The sequence below is a fragment of the Bufo gargarizans genome, chromosome 2 (assembly GCF_014858855.1).
Source record: "Bufo gargarizans isolate SCDJY-AF-19 chromosome 2, ASM1485885v1, whole genome shotgun sequence".
Lineage (NCBI taxonomy): Eukaryota > Metazoa > Chordata > Amphibia > Anura > Bufonidae > Bufo > Bufo gargarizans.
Genome location: NC_058081.1, coordinates 704,034,514 through 704,058,471, shown reverse-complemented (window position 1 = coordinate 704,058,471; position 23,958 = coordinate 704,034,514). Strand labels below are relative to the sequence as shown.

The 23,958-nt window shown below is 47.5% G+C and overlaps 2 protein-coding genes across 3 annotated transcripts in view; one reads left to right on the top strand and one right to left on the bottom strand.

Moving 5' to 3' along the window:
- EMC1 (ER membrane protein complex subunit 1) overlaps positions 1-10,252 on the bottom strand; it is a 40,705-nt gene extending 30,453 nt beyond the window's left edge. For both annotated transcript variants that reach the window (XM_044278624.1, XM_044278625.1), the window contains exons 1-8: positions 10,121-10,252; positions 8,695-8,819; positions 8,421-8,486; positions 7,158-7,248; positions 6,832-6,960; positions 686-812; positions 458-607; positions 36-206 (exon numbers count right to left, since the gene is read on the bottom strand). In XM_044278624.1, the coding sequence (XP_044134559.1) occupies positions 36-206; positions 458-607; positions 686-812; positions 6,832-6,960; positions 7,158-7,248; positions 8,421-8,486; positions 8,695-8,819; positions 10,121-10,212 (951 nt within the window). In that variant the 5' untranslated portion in view covers positions 10,213-10,252. The remainder of the gene's footprint in view (positions 1-35; positions 207-457; positions 608-685; positions 813-6,831; positions 6,961-7,157; positions 7,249-8,420; positions 8,487-8,694; positions 8,820-10,120) is intronic.
- A 173-nt stretch (positions 10,253-10,425) lies between these two features.
- MRTO4 (MRT4 homolog, ribosome maturation factor) lies at positions 10,426-22,511 on the top strand. Its single transcript, XM_044278623.1, has 8 exons — positions 10,426-10,640; positions 10,742-10,800; positions 14,048-14,151; positions 18,283-18,364; positions 18,451-18,518; positions 19,341-19,492; positions 21,383-21,459; positions 21,540-22,511. Exons 1-8 carry the CDS (start codon positions 10,613-10,615, stop codon positions 21,657-21,659), a joined length of 690 nt encoding a protein of 229 aa, XP_044134558.1. The 5' UTR covers positions 10,426-10,612; the 3' UTR covers positions 21,660-22,511.
- Positions 22,512-23,958: the final 1,447 nt, after the last annotated feature.

The window sequence follows — 23,958 nt, the reverse complement described above, 5'->3', positions numbered from 1 at the left end:
AAAAGCGATTACCTGGGGTTAGGGAGGACGCTCACCTGAGAGAAGTCTCGCAGCGGGGTTAGGATGCCATCTCGAAGCTGCATTAGTAAGAAGCGTCGTGGAGAGATCTGGAGGAAGAACTGTGGCAGGGTTGGTCCTGTTGTGGTACGTGGGGCTGTCACAACGCCGAGCTCCGTGATATCATCAATCGCTTCCACGCCAAGAGACTAAAATAAGAGGTACAGAGCGGTAAATGCCAGCAACTGAACACCAGTAACTGAAAAATGCACCATTATAGTGGTAATTTGGGATCACCTATATATGGATAGATGCTGCAAGCAATCATACTTAGCCATGCGTGTACAGTTACGTGTTCTCTGTTATTGGCCATTGCAGGTAAAAAAAAAAAAAAAAAAAAAGTGACACAATCTCAACCCCAACTGTGCCGTAAAGTGGTGGTGAACGTCATGTAACTGACCTGCAGGTGATGCTGGGTCATCTCCTCTCCGGACAGCAGAGACAAGGTATGGATGGAGGCGGTGACTGTGTCTGCACACACCAGGACACTCTCAGTCACTATCCCGCAACTCCCATGCAACGTGTGAAGCCAGCGAGTGGGCACCTGAACCTATAACGAGACAGTCAGCGATCAGGACACAATACGACCTCCGGCATGGCTGGTGACTGCTGACGGTCTCCAGCTAACCTGCTGCCTGATGGATCCATCTTCCACGCTAAACGTCAGGATCCGGATGTGATCGTCAGGGACAATTCCAACCACGTGCACCACCCCCTTGTAGGAGGAATGCAGCATCTGGTACTGTACGGTGCCACTGCGCCGAAAAAAATAAAATACATTAATTACAACCGTCTCGACGTCCACGAAAAAGAAGTCCTAGAAGTCTCTAAAATTAACCAGTTCAGCTAACCGCCTTCCAAACCAGACACTTTCATTTTTCTCTAGTACGCAGCCGTAACTGTTTGTACATTCAGTTATTTTAATTATTTTGCAGGGTTTATATTTTTTTTGTGATTCACTTCCATGTCCTTTTACTTTGGTATTTTTTATGTTTTTATTTCTTATACCCTGGAATGTTTAACCCCTTGGATGCCGGATGTTTTTTTCGTTTATTTTTTCTTCCACCCTCTCGGAGCCATAACCTTTTCATTTTTCCGTTTACATAGCCGTATGAGGGCTTGCTTGTTGGAGGAAACGTTGTACTTTCTAATGCCTCCATTTAATATGGCATACAATGTAGTGGGAAGCAGGAAATAAATAATTTCAAAAAGGGGTGGAATTGGGGGGGGGGGGGGGAGGAGGAGTTAAATAACACTATTCCACCACAGTTTTACGGGTTTCCTTCCTACGGCGTTCCCTATGCGGCAAAACTGACCTGTGCCCTTTATTCTCTGGGTCAGTAGGATTACGATATCACATACGTGTAGATTTTTATACTGAAAAATAATAAAAACTATTCTGGCCCCCATAACTTTTTTTTTTTTTTTGAGTTATGTCTACTGAGCTGTGTGGGGCTCATTTTTTGCAGGGCAATATGTAGTTTTTATTGATACCATTTTGGAGTGTGTTTTGATCACATTTGATTCAATGTTTTTGGTTAAGTGAAGGAATGAAAAAAATTGGCCATTTTGATTTTTTCTTTCCATTACGCCATTCTTTTCGTGGTATGGGAGTAATATTTTTTTTATATGTAGTACAGGCATTTTTGGATGCGGGGATGCCATGAGGTTTATCTTTTTTTTTTATTCTTTATGTATTTTTTAAATTCCGGGGAAGGTGGGTGATTTACATTTCTCGCTCGTATCATTGGGGGACACAGAAGATCATCGGTATAGCTGCTGCCACTGGGAGGCGTCACTAAGCAAAAAAAAAAAAGTGTCAGCTCCTTCTCTCAGCTATACCCCTCCTGCAGACCCTGAGCTATTCCGTTTTAGCTTAGGGTCGGTAGGAGGCAGACATTTTTCCTGCAGGTCTGCCAAAGTTTTTTCCTTTTTGTTTTCAGGTTCGGACTGTAGGTGGGCTCTCACCACCTGTTTTTCCCCACACTTTAGGTGGGAGACCAGTGGGTTCTCAAGCCTGCTGCTCGTTTCCCACCTCTGGAAGACAAGGAGGAACAGGGGATCTCAAATCCTCTGTTACCCGCCAGCTACAGTGTCACTTTTGCTACTACTTCTGGAAGTCCCCCCTGTTACCAGTGTAGCCGCCTCCTCTGCTGGCCACCCCCTGTGCCTGAGCCCCCCCTTCTCCTGTGTTCGCTAAGTGAACACAGGAATATATGCTGTTTCTCCTAGACCTTGGCCCCTGTATCTGATGACCCCCTCTGGTCCCCGGCCCCATCCACGCCCTGCGAGCCAGTCCCGGCGGTCGCATGTCTCCTTGGGTGGCCGCTGCTTTTCTACTCAGGGCATCGGTACGCCGGCTCCCGGCCTCCTTGTTTCCCAGTGCACTCCGCCCCCTCCCTACATTGCCGCCCCAACCAGAAGTTCTTCCGGTCAGCCCCGCCTGTACTCGAGAACCTGACTCTGCAGCCTACTAGGCCGCATCTCTCCCAGCGTGTTTCGGGGGCAAGATCTGTATTTGCAGAGCGCAAAAACTTTTGCACCCAAGCCTTCGCCCCACCAGCTGCCCAATAAGCTCTACTCCTGCCTTTTGCTTAACCACTTCCTTGCCTCAGTACCACTGTGCTTAGGAAAGTGCTTACTGGGCTCTCTGCTGAGGCTTACAGTGCTGGTCATTAGTACAGACGGATGTGGGTGCAGTTCCCCTAGCTCTGTTTTGTTAGAATTGAGCTGTATATAAATAAATTATATATATTTATATATTATTAACCATTGGAGCTATCTGGCATTCTGTAGGCAGAATTTCTTTACTGCTGGATACATACGTCCTATAGCGTAAGTGGAATCCTGGCATTACCGCTGGATAGCTGACCCTCCCTCTATAGGCAGAGTAGTTACACTACCACTGAATTCTGTGAGTCCTGTCACATTCCCTTCCCTCCTTAGGCGGAATATGCGCGCTCACCACTGGACCCTGTACATTCTGTAACATTATCCTCCTTCCATAGGCGAAGTAATTGCCCTTAAACTGGATGCCGTACTGCCTGTAGCATAGGTGGAGTAATTGCCTTGCACTGGATACCATACAGCCTGTAGCATAGGTGGAGTAATTGCCCTTGCACTGGATACCATACAGCCTGTAGCATAGGTGGAGTAATTGCCCTTGCACTGGATACCATACAGCCTGTATCGCTACCCTCCTTCCTATGCAGTGTACTTGCTCTACCACGGGATACTGTACAGCCCATTGCATTATCCTCCTTCCATAGGCAGCGTAATGGCACTACCACTGGATACTGTACAAACCGTGCCATTACCCTCCTTCTGTAGGAGGAGTAATTGCACCCCCACTGGGTTCTGTACGGCCCGTAGCATTATCCTCTTTCCATGGGCAGAGTAATCCTCTATCGGCGGAGTGTTTACATCCTGTTGGTTCCTATACGTCCGCTAGCATTGCCCTCTTTCCATGGGCGGAATAATTATACCACCACTGGATACCGTACATCCGGTAGTGTTACCCTCCTTCCAGAGGGGGCGGTAGCTGCACTACCACTGAATCTTATGCTTCCAGTAGCATTATCCTCCTTCCGTAGTGTGAGTATTTGCACTTACACTGGTTACCCTCCTCCTATAGAGTAATTGCACTACCACTGGATCCTGTACATCTTTTCGGTTCCCCTCTTTACATCAGCGGAGTAATTCCACTACCACTGGAAACTGTTCCTCCTATTACATTATGCGTCTTTCTTGGGTAGAGTAATTGCTTCAACATTGTCTACCGCGACTACTTTCATTTGTGCCTTGTTGAATGGCATCCCATTTCATGGGTGGCCTATTGGCTAGACACAGTACCTACAATCGCCTTATCCCCCGTCATATGTGGTATTTTGGCACTACTGCTGGATACTGTGACTGCTTCACACTACCCCCTTCCTCAGATAGTCTTAGTTTGGATTAGTGTCTGGCGCCTACATGGCAGCCTTTGTCGTCCAGGTCGGTCTCATACCATTCCTCGTGCCTCGAGTCCCTGTGTTGGGCAATCTCATTTGGTTGATTGTCATTGGCACGCCCAGCGTCCACACTCCTTCCGTAGGTGAAACGTCTGCTCCGATTGCCAGTTTTCTTCCTTCTCAGGTGGAGTATTGCGCTAGCACCAATTCTTGGTGGCTATTGCTGTTGTCCTCATTTTCAGGTGGAGTCTCTCTATTGACCCTAGAGGCCATAGTTGTTGCTATCGCCTCCCCCTGTGAGGCAGTCTTTTCACTGCCCATAGATATTTTGGCTACTCCAGTTCCATGGCTACTACTGCGTGAACCCTTCCCAGGGGGAATTTTTGCGTTCACCCTTCAACTGCGGCTTACATGACACATGGGCAGGAGACACTACATATTATGGTTTTCTCCACATCCCCTTCCTCCATGTGGAGTATCGGCCCTGGCATTCCGGCGGTATCTACACAGCATTCCTCCTTCTACACATGGTGCCTTCTCGCTAGTCGTTATCGTGTCTACATTTCCTTCTTCCACCGGGGGCACTTTGCTTATGTTCTGCCATGACACGCTGAGGCTGAGGGGTTTGCTCACTTCTGCTGGGCGTTAGTACGTTTTCTGTACCTGGTATAACCTACCGATTTCTACAGAGCTGGCTTAGCGCCTTGTTCCCTTTACATGTACCGCATTGCCTCTACAATCTACTACGGTGACAGTATCAGCGTTCCCTCCGTGTGGAGTTTGGGTATGCACTTATTCAGTTTGCATATGAGTTGTCTACATGGCTCCCCTCACCGGGTTGAGCGGTCGTACTGGCCTTGTTGTCACCCCTAAGTGCTGGTTTTCTACTAAGCCGCATCGGCTGCTTCTACTTCTCCCCTTCCGCAGAGCGAGTAGTTGCGCTCCCTCACATACTGTTACTGCCTGCTCGGCCACTGTTAATAGCCATTGGGTTCTCGTTTGCCCCCTTTCTGCTGTGGGGTGCCTGCGCAGGTGGTGTTGGTTCTGTTACTAGTTTTTTTCTGGGGCTTTGTGGCGTTCGGGGTCCACGCACCCTGCCTGGCGCAGTATTTTTCCCATCTCTGGTTCCTGTCTGCAGCTTCCGATTAGGTCTGCCAGTTCAGGAAGCCTTTAATGGAGTATCAGACGGCTTCTTGCGTTCTTGTTATGGAATTTAAGGTCCTCCTCTACATGCCTCTGCTTGCCACATTGGCGTTTTCCTGGGGGAACATTCTTACGTTTTTTATCCTGGAGGACACTCTTTCCCTGTCAGGTTACTCCCCAATTTTTTTTGGCAGTTTTGGGTTGGTTCCACTGCCTTGTTCCCTTTGGGTTTCTTCACTGTCTAAGGAATTTTTTCTTGTGGGCCATTCTCATGCCTGACTTCCAGGTTCTCTAGCCCTGACTTTTTCGTCATGGTCCCGCTGGAGTGCTCTTCTCTTCTGGCAGTCCGGTATGGCGTGTGGGCCCTTTGCCTTCGGGCATCCCTACTTCTTCCCCCATGGGGGGCAAGTTTTGTCAGATCTGCAGTTCTTTGACCCTTAATCCCTTAATATCCAGACGCCATTTTCAGTTCGTCTTCTTCCAATCAGTGTTTTTTTCTCCATGGGCATCACTCCTTAGCAGTCCTGTAGATCCAGGCTCCTGTATCTTCCGCAATCGCTCCGTTATTTGTTAATTATTTTCATTTAGATTATTTTCTCTCTTATCTTATGTTTTTTGTTTACACATTGTGCCTCCCATAGGGTCATACAAGACCTTTGGGGGATGTTTAACCTAACTTTTTTTATTGCTTATTATTCCTATAACTGGTCTCTTCAGTTACTGGGAGAATAAAGCCCCCAAAAAGGGCGTACAAGGCTGTTGAGTCTCATTGCAGAGCTGATCTGTGTCTGCCAAGACCAAGAAGATCGTTCAATTACCTGGCCCCCAGGTAACCCATGATCTCTAGTGCTGAGGCAGGTATTGCCACTGCCTGACCTGCATACACAGCGCTCATATATAGTCAACAGGCGGTCTGCAACTTGTTAAAAAAAAAAAGAGAATCCTATTAAATTGCCATAAACCAGGGTGGATAAAAATCAATGATAAAAAAAAAAAAATCTGATTTTTTTTTTATATAAAATGCTTTTTGAGGTTATTCCATCATGAAATAAAGATTCGTTTTTTTTTATTATGTAGAATAAGGCTGTATATGTTTATTTTTTTGGGTAAATAAATTCCATTAATCCATTCACCATGTCCTGCTCTGTCAGAGGTTTTTGTAAGATTATTGGGCAGTTTCTCTGCCTACAAGATATTATCACAGATGCTTGGTTTACTTTTGCAGTTCTCAAAACTGAATTTGACTCAGCAGAGATCACATGCCTCTTCTTCACAGCAAAAAATGTTATAACATGAACAGAGTTGAGAAAAAGACCTTAATCCTAACTTCTACAAACCTTTGAATACAGAATCAACCTAATCAAACTAATATAAAAAGTTATACCAGCAAGAATTAATCTTTATGTAGAAAACTATGATTTAAATCAAGCCTTACTGACTAGTGATTTAAATCAAATCCACCCTGCCATAAACCAAAGTGGATCCAGACACCTAAACCTACAGACTGCAATAAATAAGCACTGAAAACGTTTCCTAGCAGAGAACATCAAGCTTCAGAATTAGGGTGAACACAGCCAAGGCAGAAATTTCAGCGAATGTCCTATTTATTATACATATACATGCACATATTACAGGACAACCTACAGTGATAGATCATCAAATGGAAACCCATGGCTAGTACCTGTCTGGCAGAGGTTCGGACCACTTCTGGTGCCCATTGGACAGATAGTGAAGCGACAGCGCCGAGCTCTTCAGTACCGCAATGTACCTTGCGGTGTCCTGATTTCCAGCAAAACCGGCTGCCTGAAAGCTGCAGAGATACAATATGGTCAGCACAAACAGAAAACCACAAAGGTGCAGCATGTCCTGTGCACAGCGGAGGAGCTGAGGTCTGCCAACCAATTCACTGAGTGAGCACAAATCTACCATTATAATTAATGGATACGGATATATTTAATAAGAACTGAATAACTACAGTGATTTCTGCTCTTGATAATAATTTATTACCTGCCGGGCTCTAAAAGTGCTTCCCAATTCAGTCCCCCAATATTAACCTCCCAGGAACGTAACACGCGACCACCAGAAATAGTGATGGCATCTGAAAAAGAAAAGCATCAAAAAGATGAAAGTGAAAATCAACAAACATACAAATAAATTAACCTGAAAAGTACATCATAAGGCAACGCTAGAACGGTCTACAACAGGCTTTGCTCCTATGTAGAAGAAAAAAATGAAATATAATCCTGGTTGGGGGGGGGGGGGGGTTACATTATGACGTTTTAAAATGTCTTTACAGAATCTAAAAATTTTCTATAAAAATATAATCTTGAAGAATCATTATCTTTGATTAAGGTGGGGGGCGCTGTTGCATTTATGTCTATGAGAATAATTTAATGACAAGTGGTGAAAGGTGGTACTGCCACACAGCTCGGCAGATGTTATTATCAAGGAAACCCGAAGGCAGCAGCACAATAAGGGCTCTTTCACACTTGCGTTGTCCGGATCCGGCATGTACTCCATTTGCCGCAATTACACGCCGGATCCGGAAAAACGCAAGTGAACTGAAAGCATTTGAAGACGGATCCGTATTAAAGTCCTGGTTGCCATAGTAGGAGCGGGGGAGCGGCATACTTACAGTCCGCGCGGCTCCCGGGGCGCTCCAGAATGACGTCAGAGCGCCCCATGCGCATGGATGACGTGCCATGCGATCACGTCATCCATGCGCGTGGGGCGCCCTGACGTCACTCTGAAGCGCCCCGGGAGCCGCACGGACGGTAAGTATACTGCTCCCCCGCTCCCCACTACACTTTACCATGGCTGCCAGGACTTTAGCATCCCGGCAGCCATGGTAACCATTCAGAAAAAGCTAAACGTCGGATCCGGCAATGCGCCGAAACGACGTTTAGCTTAAGGCCGGATCCGGATCAATGCCTTTCAATGGGCGGCAAGTGTTCAGGATTTTTGGCCGGAGCAAAAAGCGCAGCATGCTGCGGTATTTTCTCCGGCCAAAAAACGTTCCGGTCCGAAACTGAAGACATCCTGATGCATCCTGAACGGATTTCTCTCCATTCAGAATGCATTAGGATAAAACTGATCAGGATTCTTCCGGCATAGAGCCCCGACGACGGAACTCTATGCCGGAAGAAAAGAACGCAAGTGTGAAAGAGCCCTAAATCAGGTAAATAAGGTTGCAGTTAACATTGCAGTTTTCAGATGCAATTCCAAAATAGTATTAGGTAGACGAAACCGTCACAATCAGCAAGTACTTACCTTGCCCATAAATAAGCAGAGCATCTATGGAGCCCTCTGTGGTGTCCTTATCGATGTGACGCCACACTGTAAAAGAGAGCGGCAATCAGTCATACAAGATAACGGCCCGACTATAACCCACAGCAGGAAGAAAGAATACCCGTGCACCATGTGTATCCTGCATACTGCAACCTCCACGGACATCACGCACCGGCCGACGGCAGCAGAGGCGCCACGCACCGGCCGGCGGCTGTGACCTCTTACTCCTCTCATTAGTTAGTGAACATGCACTCACAGATGTCGCCCGTGCGCGAGTTCAAGGCTAAGACGACGTTCTTCTCTGTGGCAGCGATCAGTTTCTTCGCTCCGTGTCCAGACTCCAGAGCAGCAAACTTCAGCCGTCCCACATACTGCTGCCTCCTGCAAGCACAGAGGTGAAGGTTAACTTATCAGCAATCAGCACAATCTGCCTGCACCGCCCCAGTCACTATGAGATCATCAAAGGATTAAAGGCTGAGCTGAAGATGGGGAGGTCCTGCCTAAACCCCAAGGAGACCCGGACTATACAAATGTATGACCACTGGGGCCAGGAGGCTGCTCCAACAACACCAGAACAGGGTAGTCTCCTTTAGAGAGCTAGAGACCTCCGGCGGGTGCTAATCGTTGGCACAGCACCTATGGGACATTCTCTTTGCCTATAGGGGTGCCTACGGCACGGCACCCCTGGGGGGGCACCCTCCGCCTACGGCACGGCACCCCCGGGGGGGGGGCACCCTCCGCCTACGGCACGGCACCCCCGGGGGGGGGGGGGCACCCTCCGCCTACGGCACGACACCCCCGGGGGGGGGGGGGGGCACCCTCCGCCTACGGCACGACACCCCCGGGGGGGGGGCACCCTCCGCCTACGGCACGACACCCCCGGGGGGGGGGGGGGCACCCTCCGCCTACGGCACGACACCCCCGGGGGGGGGGGGGCACCCTCCGCCTACGGCACGGCACCCCCGGGGGGGGGCACCCTCCGCCTACGGCACGGCACCCCCGGGGGGGGGCACCCTCCGCCTACGGCTACGGCACCCCCCGGGGGGGGGCACCCTCCGCTTACGGCACCCCCGGGGGGGGGCACCCACCGCCTACGGCACGGCACCCCCGGGGGGGGGCACCCTCCGCCTACGGCACGGCACCCCCGGGGGGGGGCACCCTCCGCCTACGGCACGGCACCCCCGGGGAGGGGGGCACCCTCCGCCTACGGCACGGCACCCCCGGGGAGGGGGGCACCCTCCGCCTACGGCACGGCACCCCCGGGGGGGAAGGGGCACCCTCCGCCTACGGCACCCCCGGGGGGGGGGCACCCTCCGCCTACGGCACGGCACCCCCGGGGGGGGGCACCCACCGCCTACGGCACGGCACCCCCGGGGGGAGCACCCACCGCCTACGGCACGGCACCCCCGGGGGGGGCACCCACCGCCTACGGCACGGCACCCCCGGGGGGGGGCACCCTCCGCCTACGACATGGCACCGATCCTGCCACCAGCTGTCAGTCTGTCCACTGTTTCCATGTAACATGGCATGACACATGTATAACAGCTGACATGTATGTTACATGCATTACATATGTCAGTGGGGGATGGGGGAGAACTCTAATGAATAAGACCTGACGCTGGGTGACAGCTACATCCCAGCCCCGCCGCCCTCCTCCTCCTCCTCCTCTACCCCGCTCTCACCAGTCAAACTTCCCCACTTGGTCTTCGTACACGGCGGCGCTGAGGGACACAGACAGCAGCAGAAGCGCAGCGAACCTCACCACCGCCGCCATGACAGCGCAAGGCCGGACAGTCCTCCGCCTCACCACTAAGATCCAGGCAGTGGCTAGAGCGTCCCCCTCTGCACCATAGAGACGAGTAGGAAACTCCTAGACAGCAGAGAGAAGCCGTGGATAGAGCGTACGTTGCACCATAGAGACACCGCGCTGCCTGAGCGCCTGTCTACCACAGATAATGCTCTGAAGACCATAGCCCTTTGAATACCATCATGTGGGCCATATTACGAATTGTAGAGGCTGTACTTCCCAATAGGGTAACAAAAGAAGACGGTGACAGGTTGGTGACCCCTGCAGGCAATGAGATGGACAGCCCTGCTCTCCCATAATGCTGTTCGCAGCCATGGGTCCTCACACACGTTCTGCCTGAGCTACACGTGATTGAGAGAGAGCAGAGATGCCTAAATCTAAACGCGACAAGAAAGGTAAGAGGGGCCCCTGAGGGCCCCAGACAATGACTGTGTGATTGGCAGGTTACAGTGAGTGTGAGCTGACTATAGATGTGACGTGATCTCCTTCTCCACAGTATCTCTGACCAAGACAGCCAAGAAGGGCCTCCAGGTGAAGCAGAACCTTATCGAGGAGGTAAGAACCTGGGGCCACATCTTCCCCTCTGGGGGCCTTATTAAAGGGCATCTGTCAGCAGTTTTGTCCCTATGACACAGGCTGACCTGTTTCATGTGCGCATGCCAGCTGAAGGCATCTGTGTTGGTCCCATGTTCCTATGTGTCCGCATTGCTGAGAAAAATTATGCTTTATTATATGCAAATGAGCCTGTAGGAGCAACGGGGGCGTTACCATTACACCGAGAGTCTCTGCAACTGCTGAGCCCTCTGCAATTTGACAGGGCCAGACAGGGAAAATGTGATCACCCCTGACCCTGTCTAGTAGAGAGCGTGCAGCAGTTGCAGAGAGAGCAGAGCCTCTAGGTGTAATGGCCACGCCCCCATTGCTCCTAGAGGTTATTTGCATATATTAGAGTCTTTCACCTAAAATGACCATTATACACCACAAACATCATGATATCTATTACATTCCCCATATTATAATCTTACCTTTCATATTGCTGTCCGTCGCCTATTCTCTCTTAAAAACGCTTTTAATCCATATGCTAATTAGGTTCTGAAGGTGCCCAGGGGCGGCGTTTATGCGGCCGGTGCCCAGGCTCCACGGCGCTGTTCAAATCAAACCCCTCCCCTTTCACCCCTCTGGCCCGCCCTCGGTTCTTGAGATACCATCCTCCAGTCAATGACAGATCTTGCGCCTGCGCACTCCATTACCCACTAGGGCAGAGGCAGCAGAGCGTTTAATGCGCATGCGCCGGCCCGTACATCCCGATATTTTGGCAGTTTACTTCCGCCGGCTAGATCGGGATGTACGGGCCGGCGCATGCGGATTAAACGCTCTGCTGCCTCTGCCCTAGTGGGTAATGGAGTGCGCAGGCGCAAGATCTGTCATTGACTGGAGGATGGTATCTGAAGAACCGAGGGCGGGCCAGAGGGGTGAAAGGGGAGGGGTTTGATTTGAACAGCGCCGTGGAGCCAGGGCACCGGCCGCATAAACGCCGCCCCTGGGCACCTTCAGAACCTAATTAGCATATGGATTAAAAGCGTTTTTAAGAGAGAATAGCCGACGGACAGCAATATGAAAGGTAAGATTATAATATGGGGAATGTAATGGATATCATGATGTTTGTGGTGTATAATGGTCATTTTAGGTGAAAGACTCCCTTTAAAACCTAATTTTAATCAGCAATGCAGGCATATATGAAGATGGGACCAACACAGATGCCTTCAGCTGCCAAGTGCACATGTAACAGGTCAGCCGGTGTCATAGGTACAAAACTGCTGACAGATGCCCTTTAAGCCCGTTTTGTCCCCACTTCCAATGATGCTGGTGTGCACGGTTATACAAACCTTATGATGACCCTGAGAGTCAGTGCCTCATGGAAAGTTCTGCCATTCTCTAATAGACTTTGGGGATGATCTATCAAAACTGGTATAAGGGAAAACCTGCTATTCTTAACAACCCCCCTATACACATGCACACTCAGCCGAGTGTGCGTGTGTTCTCAATGGGGAAAGGGGATAAAGGCAATGGCAGACATCTCTGGCAGCAGCTTATCTCCCCTGAGAACAAAAGGATCGAGCATCGAAAGTCAGCTGCCCAATCCTTTTCTGACCCTCCACGTCATCTTTTAGGGGGACACTCCCATACACGCTAGATGGGCGGCCAGTTTTATCGAAATTGCTGGATTCGGTGTAAACATGAATCTTAATGGCGTTGTCCAGTGATTGGCTGCAGCAGTATATGGAACATCACTGCTGCAGCTGGGCAAAGAGTGTCAGCGCAAGAAAGAAAGGTGTTAATATTTCTCACAGCTGAGGGTTTGTCACAGTTGCGTCCAATGAAGACAATTTTCTGATAGGTAATTACATGACCTGCACAAATATCTCCCCTGCGCTGATACTTTCCTGAAATATCACCGCTGGTAAATGTGTTAGTCTCAATCGGGGCTGTGGTTTGCAATTGTAACGAACTCTCAGCTGTGAAAAGTATTAAGTACAGCCTTTCATGTTAAAGGCGTTATCCAGTTGTCTAAATTTAAAAAAGAGTCTTCCCATGGTGTGAAATAAAAAAAAATCTGACTCATCTCCACCGATTCCATGATGCCCCCGTTTCGACACTTTAGGGTACAGCTACACGGAGATTTTGGGCTCGACGTGTCACATTTTCTCATCTCAGACAATGGGGCATATCGCTAGGATATGCCCCCATTGTCTTATAGGTGCGGGTCCCACCGCTGGGACCCACATCTATATTGAAAACGGAGCCCCGAAAGTGAAGGAAGGCGCACTGCGCATGCGCAGCCGCCTTTTATTCATTTCTATGGGGCCGCCGAAAATTGCCGTCTGCCCCATAGAAATGAATGGGAGCATGGGCCGTGCATGCGCAGCACACTCTCATTCACTGCTAAGGGAGAGGCAGGCATTAGTGTTTGGTGGTGGACAGACCCTGGGAAATCTGGGGTCCTCCAGCCACAGCGCTCCCCGCTCTGTTCTCGATATAGGTGTGGGTCCCAGCGGTGGGACCTGCACCTATCAGACAATGGGGGCATATCCTAGCGATATGCCCCCATTGTCTAAGATGGGAATACCCCTTTAAGTATCTCAGTGTAGAGGGCGGCCATAGGAATGAATGTAGTCACAGTGCGAACTGCACGTTTGCTGCGACCTCAACACCCAAATTGCAAAGAAACCAGCACTAAATTTTTTGTAATTCTGGGGTTGTGGTCGCAGAAGATGTGAGTTGCGTTGCGACCCCATTAATTCATTCATTTTGGCTGCCATAAATTCCTTGTGTAGCCGTAGCCTCAACGTTCCCCTGCGCTGGTCTCTCCTATTATCACCTATTCTGTGTATTAGTGATAAACCCTTTTCACAATAATGTACCTTTCCCTGACAGCAAGCAGTGATGCTGAAGTGGTGATCTACTAAGTATGCGAGGAAGTTACACAGCGTTTTATTATGGAATGTTAAAGGGGTTCTCCAGGACTGGAAAGAGATGGCTTCTTTCCTCCACAAACAGCACCACACCTGTCCACAGGTTGTGTGTGGTATTACAGCTCAGCCCCATTAACTTCAATGGAGCTGAGTTACAATGCCAGGCACAACCCATGGACATGTGCGGGGCTGCATTTTAAATGAAGCAGCCGTGTTTTTATAATCCCGGCGAACTCCTTTAAAGTTTTATTTCTATAATATTGGACTGCCCCTTTGAGGATCGTTCTGTATAATCACATTTTTTTTATTTTTTCATTTTTCTTCTACAGCTGCGGAAATGTGTGGACACCTACAAGTACGTGTTTGTCCTGTCCGTGGAGAACATGAGGAACAACAAGCTGAAGGATGTGCGGAACGCCTGGAAACACAGCAGGTATTGCTTATAGTGCACTGCCCAGTGGGTTAAAGGGGCATGGTAACAGGTTCTCCCCACTGCAGCAGTCACGTCGACAGCACGTGACCACTGCAGCCAATCGTTGGCCATTTCGATGCATCGTTGAGACCAGTGATTTGGCTGCAGTGTTCACGTGTTGTCACTGTGACGTCTGCACTACATCCCAGGAAAATTAGAGCAGCGGCGCTGGATCTACTAGGTAAGTATTGGTCAATTCTGCATTGTAGGCTTCCTGCTGAAACCAGAGACGCACCCCTTTAATTTATTTAAAGGGACCCTGACTAATTCTGTATCCTGTGATTTTTGTCATCCTTCGACGGCCCCTTTGTTAAAGAAGCACTCCACTCATTTTAAGACAATGGCTACATAGAGTGGATTCTCTGCAGCAAAATTCCCACTATGGATTTTGCCGCATTTCCGTGGCAGCATTTGCAAATTATCTGCCGCCAGCTCCACATGAGTTGCGTGCAGCTTTGTCACATTTTGCTGCTGAATTGCTATGGCTTGCAATGCACAGGATGAACTCTGCAGTATAAATTGACTTGCCGCAGATTTGAAATCCGCACGGCATGTCAGTTTTTCTATGAATGTAAAAAAAATATCTCATCTGCTCTGCAGATACTGTAATTCCTATTACTGCAATTTTCACTCCTTTCTGTGTAAAGGTCCCTATACACAGGATAATACATTGTCGGGAAGCAACCGTTCCTTTCCCGCATTCTGCTGCTCGCTGGTGGAGGAGACTGTTGCGTTTACATGCAGGGATCTCCTCCACAGTATGGAGAGCAGTGATCGCTAATACGATCGCTCGTCCCCATACTGACTTAGTTGTTTCCCAGCAAGCAGGTGCTATTTACACATCACGATCTGCTGCGGGCAAACAATAATTTTTGTGTCCACACAAATGATTTATATCTTTTTACTCATTCATAGGGTAATCAGCGGTACATTTAGGGCTCTTTCACACGAGCGGATCCTGTGCGTGGAATCCACTGCGTGAAAGAGAGCCAAGCCCCACTCCGGACAGCAGAGACACAGAGCATTTACATGACTGATAATGCTCCGTGCCGCTCTGTGATCTTTTTACTACAAAATCAGTGACAATTTTATATCACTGTGATTTTTGTAGTAAAAAGATCAGAGCGGCATGTCGGGTATTAATTTCATCTAAGATATGAAATCATAAAAAAAATTATGATTTAATATTTTTATGAAATATGGAAAATGAAAAATTTAATTGGCGGACATATAAACGCCAGTTCTTTTATTGATGAGATCTAAAGTTAATTTGTGCAGCTAATGAAACAGGGTGCAATTAATTATACAAAATATAATTTATTATAAATACAAGCAGAAAACATGGCATACAAATGAATACAAAGATAATATCAAAATTGACCATAAGATGGTGCTCCACCGTTTACAGGCTGACTTAAGTACAATATAATACTACTTCCTTTTATCAAATTATTACCGATTAATATACTGGTAATCAAAATATTATAATGCAACAACAACAACAAAAAAAACAATAGAAATGAATCTGTGGAAAATCCCTTATGCTCAATCAGAGAATATGGCAGTAAGAGACACCTTATGAATACGCCCGTTGACCTAACTACGGATAATAAAATCCGATCAGAGATTTTACTCTGATAGCAATATTACAGAAATTCTAATGATGTGCACGTTCATTAAAATTTCCCATAAAATTATTGTTTTAACACTATAGACCCACTAATAATGGGGTCTCAACTATATGCCAATTGGAGCGATTTATAATTACTGCAAGTAAAATAGATCATACATTACCCCTGGCTTTGGGATAAAGAGCTTTTAGAAGGGACCCAGCTTTCCAAGATTCAGATCTATCCCGTCCTGTGGTATGTTCCTGGTGTGTGAAGTGATGCTGATGTATCAATTCCCAAGTGTTCTCCCTGAAGAAGTTCCAAGTGATGTTTGGCTCCAGTCCTCTTTGTCTCAAGTGATTTTTCAAGTGATCTTAGTTCTTTTTGCATCTCCAAAAACTGCCTTAGATATCCTCATCCTTATCTATGCCCATCCCCTCTTGGATTAGGGATTTCCAATTAGATAAGGTGGGTGTTACGTATGGTAATCATGGAGATGATGTCATTTAATTGGCATTCCTTCTGCCCATCTACCACTTGATGGCACTGTTGTATCATATAGCAATTTTTAGAATTAACATATATATCCGGCTTTATTGCACCTCTTAACCTTTGGTCTCCCCCAACTTAAATCAATTAGGAGGTATTCTTTCTGACACTTTAGGATCACTTTCCCAGACACCATGGATCCATTTTGACAGTTAACAGACCATCTTATTTATGGTCAGATAAGAGAACCATAAACTTCTAGCTTTTGCCCTGGTTTGTATACACCTAATTGTCACAGCTATTTGAATAATGATGTTTGAAATACCCTCAGCTCCTCTGAATAGACCCTTCTTAAGAGAAGAAAACAACTACTTGCTATATCCCCTCAATGAGATACAATACAAAAAGATACATTAATAATGTCTGGTTATAATACTTAATATTGCTTATTATATATGAATCATTAACAAGTTCAAACGCTAAATAAATGCACACAGGAATATATATATATATATATATATATATATATATATATATATATATATATACGAAAAGATACCCATTCCACACCAGATGTGTTTTATGGATGTCTCTTATTAGATCATGGCTTAGCTATATAACACCCATTGTTCCTCAGACTGATATGTTTAGAGAAACCAGTGTTTTTAAGCAATAACCTCTCATGACCCCGGTAGTTAAGACAGTTCATGTGAGACCCATTACAATCTCTAAGATACCGCATCTGTTGGCAATAACTTTTAAAACAATATACATTGTATGCCAGTGACCATTCCTTCTCTGGCTTATTCCAACAGAGAGTTTGGCCTCTTAAAGGTAATGTGAATCTCCATTTTGGTTCTAATATTGTCAGACCTTAATGTGCAGATATGAATATGCCCGACAGGCACGGAGCATTATCAGTCATGTAATGCTCCGTGTCTCTGCTGTCCGGAACGGGGCTTGGCTCTCTTTCACGCAGCGGGTTATCCCTTACACTGCCAGATAATCCCTAACGAGCAATTATCTGTGGGATTCTTAAGGGGTGAAATCTGCCGCAAGTACGTTACAAAATCCACCTGCAATTCATGTGGATTCTTGCTGGTTGCAGCAGAAATATCTGCCCCATGTGCACGTACCCTAAAATATATCCACTGACAGATTTTGTCACCAGTCTGCAGTAGAATCCATATATGTCGCATGCAGGTTTTGCAGCGCATGAAAGGATTGAAATCTGCGGTGAAAATTGACAAAATCTGCACTGCACATCAGTTTACATTTCCGTGATGTGGATTTTCAGTTAGTACATCTGTATATAATACACATTTTTGCACCGTATCTGTCCCGTATAAACATAACCTAAAAGGGGTCTCCCTGAATAATAGCTCGTGGACCTGTCAGCAGAATAGGCAATAAGTGTCTGATTGCTGCGACCACCTGCTATGGTATTGGAGGCAGACGACACAGGACCCTTGATCATATGATCGGTGGGGTTACCAGTACTCGGACTCCTCCAGCGATCAGACACTTACCCCCTATCCTGTTAATAGTTTTGATTCTGGGAAAACCCTTTTAACCCTCTATATCCCACGTCAGAAGCCGCTGCACTATGCTGCAGGTGCTATGCTGCAGACCCGCTCTAGTTTGAGCTGCATTGAATGGAGCTAAACTGCGAGCAGGTGGCTTTTTTGTTGTACATTGTTGGTATGGTTTTGAAATCCGGATGGCAAAAAACGTCGGCTACATTGAAAATTCGAATTGTAGGCGTTATCAGCACAGATTCGGTCCGATTTTGGGCACCGAATCAATGCTGAAATCTGCGCCTACCCCATTCTGTGAACATACCCCAAGAGTATCAGTTGACTGTCCCACTAAAAGGGCACCTGTCTAATAAAATGACGGGAGCTGTTGGGCATCAGGTAGGTGTAGATGTTCCCGGCCCTGCAGAGCAATGATGTCTCCGATACTGATATCTTCGCTCTATTTTACCTTCCAGATTATTCTTTGGAAAGAACAAAGTGATGAGTGTGGCTCTGGGGAAGGATCCGTGCGACGAGTACAAGGATAACCTGCACAAAGTAAGATTCTTTGCGCCGTCGCTCCTTACACTGTGCACTAACCGGGAAAGTATGAAAAAATATAACGGTTTTCTCTTTTCCTGCAGTTGAGCAAGAGTCTTAAAGGAGAAGTCGGGATCTTGTTCACCAATCGCGAAGAGAAAGAAGTTAAAGAGTAAGACAGTGTCTGATGTCTCGTCTCTTCTCTGCTTTCTTTCCTTTATTTCTTGCAGTGAGGATTCTGTGCCGAGCCTGTTATCTCCCCTCTTGCCGTGGACACTCTTGAGGGGATTTAAAGGGGTTGTCTCACCTCAGTCATTGGTGGCATATCAGACTAGGATATGCCATGAATGCCAAAGAGGTGCGGGTCCCATTTCTGCGCAGCTGCCCTCTATTCATTTCTATGGGAGTTCCGAAAATAGCTGAGTGCGCTCGCATGGCTATTTTCGGAACTCCCATAGTAGTAAGATGAGCGCACGCCACACGTGTGGGTTCCTCTCTAGCACTTTGGAGGCACCGTTCTAGACATAGGTGCGGGTCTCACCTCTGGGAAGCTACTATCGCACATTCCCAACACCACAAACTTGCAAAGGGGAATTGGAGACCCCCAATGATGTGATCCGCTGGGGTTATGACCTATCCTGTGGGTTGGCCATTCAGAAAAGTTGGATCACAACTGCTGCAGAAAATGTAATTTCCAGAAGAAAAGTGTCTGAGTGATGGAGTTTAGTGGGAAATATGTGGGCAGTCATGTGGATGTTCAGACGTAGATGCAGCAGGCATTGCATCTGTGGGAGACCCTGACATAGAATGAGGACTAAACACTGCTCTTCAAAATGGGCAACATTGACTTCATTTTCCCGTGATACTAAGAACAGCAGCTCTGGAGCACAAACTGCTGCTCTAATAAGTGAAGTGCAGGGACATTCTGCAGCACATGGAGGGTGTATTATATGAAGGGAGCTGCTGAGAATAACCTCCAGATTCTTTTTTACAGATGGTTTGATCAGTTTAAGGAAACTGACTTTGCTCGGGCCGGAAACAAGGCGACCTACGGTGTAGTTCTTGATGAGGGGCCCCTGGAACAGTTTACACACTCGATGGAGCCACAGTTACGACAGCTGGGCCTGCCCACTGCGCTGAAGAAAGGTCTGTCCTGGTCTTTCAATACTTAGATATTAAGGGGTTGTCCACGTTGGCTACCTTTAGGGGCGTATGGAGGTGATTGGGGTCCCCCTATTACCCCAAATAAAAGCCACTGAAATGAGACACTGTCCGCCGGCGATGGCTGCAGCAGGATGTGTGTGGATCACAGAAACAATTGGTCCTCGAAGTAAGCATTAGAAATATTATCTGGCCTCATCCAGGCTTAAAGGGGTATTCCCATCACAATGATCACTGTTAAATCTGTTAATGATTTGACAGTGATCATTTTTCTAAATACATTTTATTACCCAATTCCCACCCTTTTTGAGAAAATAAGTCCCCTCTTACTTGATTGTTGTCTTTCGTCTCCCCTGGTTACGGCCACCTCTCCTGTCGAATCCCGCCGCTTGCGCCGAAGACTGAAGATTCTTTCCCGGCCGGGCCACGCAATGTCCTGAACGCGCACGCCGCTGCGCATGCGCCATGATGACTTCTTCCTGGCCAGTATAGTACAGAGCCGCGAACCCGCACGCCGGCTCTCTACTATACAGGCCAGGAATAAGTCACCATGGCGCATGCGCGGCGGCGTGCGCGTTCAGGACATTGCCCGGCTGGGAGAGAATCTTCAGTCTTCTGCGCAAGTCCAAAATCGTTAAAAAATAGTACAAACTCTTACTTTTCAAAATGCCCTCCGTCATAGTGACTGCTAATAATATGGTGTTCTTGCCCACATGACCCTTAAGGCTGTTGTTCTCCCACTGCAGTCTTGTTACCAAAAACGGGTCGGCGGGCACCACCAGGAGCTGCAGTTCTGGAACTAAGGTTTTTTTATTGCTGGATAAGGGTTTTTATTTTCTGAATACACCGCTTCCTACCATTTTGTTTTTTAATGAGGCTTCATCAGCACGACCGTAACAGTTTCGCAGACCCATCCGTTTTTTTCCCTTGATCCGCTTTTTGCAGCCAAGAGTAGGACACCTTTTGTCTTTTGTAGAACGGACAACTGGGTGCAGAAAGTACACGGGTGATCCATGTGCTGTGAGCGTCCATATGTCCGTTCCACAAAAAAATAGAACATGTCTTATACTTTAAGCCACAAAATTCCACTGACTCATTAAATTCAATAGGTCCACAATCGAATGAGATGCAACACGGACGTCATCCATGTTTTGCATGCCGCATAACAGATATGGTCATGTGCAGGCCTTATAGGCTGGAAAACCCAGGAGTACAATATTGATGAGGATAGGTCATCAATATCCCTCCCAGCAAAGCCACCGATCAGCTGTTTGAAGAAGCAAGTAACGCCATGTTCGGTCACGTGATCTATTTGCGGTTCAGTCCCACTGGAGTGAACAGGTCTGGGCTACAATACCAAGCACAGCCGCTATCTAATGTACTGTGCTGTGAGGAGGCCGCCGCACTCTTCAGCTCATCGTCAGGGGGTTTCGATCAGCTATTCATGACCTATCCTGGGGACTGGATACCCCTTTAATTTCAAGATCTCTGATTGCTATTGGTAAATTGAAACATTCTTGTTTAGCTCTTGACAACCAGGTTCTGCTTGCACAGCTGCTGGGTTTGCCACAATGTAAGAGCTCAGTGGAGGACTGTAAAGATTTTGTTCCAGTGATGCATTGTAACAAGGGAAAGCCAGTTGACTTGAGCAAGAACCTTCCTAGCAATCGGTGTTACTGAAATTATGACTAGATGAGCCCAGATAAAAATCCGTCCAAGGTTAATCCAGCAGGACTAGGTCTGGGTGGAATTTCAGACTCTGAATGAAAAGTAAAACTATTACCATTGACTGAGCTGTATGGATGTACAGTTTGCAGTGTCTGATGACCTGGGTTGCAGTTTTTTCATGTTTGTCTCCGTTGCTCTCCCTCTTAGGAGTGGTGACCCTTCTGTCAGAATATGAGGTGTGTAAGGAGGGCGACACGCTGACCCCAGAGCAGGCACGGATCCTGGTAAGTTTACATCGGTCGCTGCGGTCAGGGCATGCACATTCGTCCTTTGTCTGACGCCGCGTCTCCTTCTGTTTTCGCAGAAACTGTTTGGATATCAGATGGCAGAGTTTAAGGTGTCCATAATGTCCATGTGGGTGTCAGAAACCGGAGAATTCCAGCAGTTTTTAGAGGGAGAGGAAATGGATGAAGGCTCAGAATAACGGTGACTCCTTGCAGACGGCACTGGATTTCTGGAGTGTTACAGTTTCGGCAGGGATGATTTTACCTCCAGCTCCTCAGCCGGTTGAGTACTATGACTCTGAATGTTCCAGGGGAACCGAGGCCTTACTGTGTTTTAACAGACTACATGTACATCTGAGGAATATGCAAAGGCTCTATTCAGGGTTGGGGGGCTGTACACGGTGTGTAAAAGCCCAAACCCTCCACCTACGCCGCTGTTTCGGAGAATCAATCTGTGATCAGTGGACACTTGACGTTGTACTTGCTGCATACGTTATACAGTTCTCTTCTAGGTGCTCATAGGCTGAGAGTGGGGCAACGGCTGCTTGTCTTCTCTCATCTAGCCCAGAGCCTCTGGCTGGATGACAATCGGACATCTATTAGCACCGCAGCATACAGCCATTTTTTACTCTCGTGTAGGTTTTTCCTTCCTCTGATGGAACCTGCACCCCTTTTGACAGATAATATATAAAGAGGTGTCTTCCAAGACAGAGAACTGTCTCGCTAGCACCAGCTATTGGAAGCGGTTCCCTAGGAGTCAAGATCCGACTTTCCGAAAAGCCTTGGGATTTGACAAGGGAAAATAGCCAAGCCAGATATCCATCCGTAGACAGCCATTTCGGGGTGCTCGCCCCTCGTCAGTACAGAGTAGGATTCTGGCTGGCTCGGTGCTATGCCTTAAGTAGACCAGTCTTGAAAGAGATGGTTGTCTTTCTTGGGAGATACCTCTTTGCATAAGGCAGGAACAGTGATGGCCAGTTCGCCCGCAAACACATGCGAGCTGCCATCTTAACTGACAAGTCCGGCGATGCACAGGTAAGTCCTTACCTTTGCCTGTGCCACGAGCCGGTCTGAAATGAAATGTGGTCACCGGGAGCAGGCAGTTCCGAGAACAGCCCGATGAAGGCCCCCGGCGGCTGTTCTCGGAACTGCCTGCTCCCGGTGACCACATTTCATTTCAGACCGGCTCGTGGCACAGGCAAAGGTAAGGACTTACCTGTGCATCGCCGGACTTGTCAGTTAAGATGGCAGCTTCCATGTGTTCGCTGGCGAACTACCCATCACTGGCAGGAAATACGAATAAACTAAATGCAACCATGCAATGCGTCCTAATAGACGTTGCCTTAAATCAAGCTTCTTCTCTATCCCCGCTAATAAAGTGACAGTGCAGTGCTTCCCCCCATGAATGTGCTCGGACTCCATTCTAATACATGGTCTGGTAATAAAACCGAATTGTTTGGGATGAACGCGTTGTGTGTCTACAATTTTAATTGACTCCATAACAAGTGTTTAGATTCGTAAATGACCAAGGTGGTTGATGGTCCTATTTGCTGGGCTACCAATATATAATTTATTTTTGTGGGGGGTTACACATAGGGCTCTATTGAATAAATTTGTAAGTTGAAAGTACACCGCGTTCCAAATTCTTAGTTATATTTTACTCTGATTTTCCTAAATGGTCGATGCAACTGACACAGTATAATTTTTCAGGTGACCAACCGTTAGAGTGTAAATCAGATTTTATTGAACAAACCTCCCAATGACGGCACCAGTATTTTTCCACAATTTAAAAAACCTTAAAATGCACCGTTTCAAACCGTTTCCAAACATTTTATAGGTTGTAAAGAACTGAAAATGGTCATTTGTTGAATTTGCAGCATTAGCGAAATCAAAAGATTTTTCTTCAAAAACATCTTAACAGGCCCAATTACATGTTAACATAGGACCCCTTCTTTGATTTCACCTTCACAATTCTTGCATCCATTGAACTGTGAGTTTTTAGAGAGTTTCTGCTTGAATCTCGTTGCAGGAGGTCAGAATGGCCTCCTGGAGCTGCTGCTTTGATGTGAACTGCCTCCCACCCTCATACATCTCTTGCTTGAGGATACTCCAAAGGTTCTCCATAGGGTTGAGGTCAGGGGAGGATGGTGGCCACACCATGAGTTTCTCTCCTTTTTTGCCCATAGAAGCCAATGGCTCGGAGGTCTTCTCTGCAGCATGAGATGGTGCATTGTCAGCATGAAGATGAATTTGCTGTTGAAGGAACGGTTCTTCTTTTTGTACCATGGAAGAAAGTGGTCAGTCAGAAACTCTGTGTACTTGGCTGAGGTCATTTTCACACCTTCAGGGACCCTAAAGGGGCCTACCAGCTCCCTCCCCATGATTCTGGCCCAAAACATGACTCCACCACCTCCTTCCTGACGTTGCAGCCTTGTTGGGACATGGTGGCCATCCACTACTCCTTCCATCTGGACCATCCAGGGTTGCACGGCCCTCATC

Coding starts and splice junctions, on each gene's coding strand:
- MRTO4 (XM_044278623.1), top strand. CDS start 10,613: ATGCCTAAATCTAAACGCGACAAGAAAG. Junction 10,641..10,741: donor ATCTAAACGCGACAAGAAAG/GTAAGAGGGGCC, acceptor CCTTCTCCACAG/TATCTCTGACCAAGACAGCC. Junction 21,460..21,539: donor CAGAGCAGGCACGGATCCTG/GTAAGTTTACAT, acceptor CTGTTTTCGCAG/AAACTGTTTGGATATCAGAT.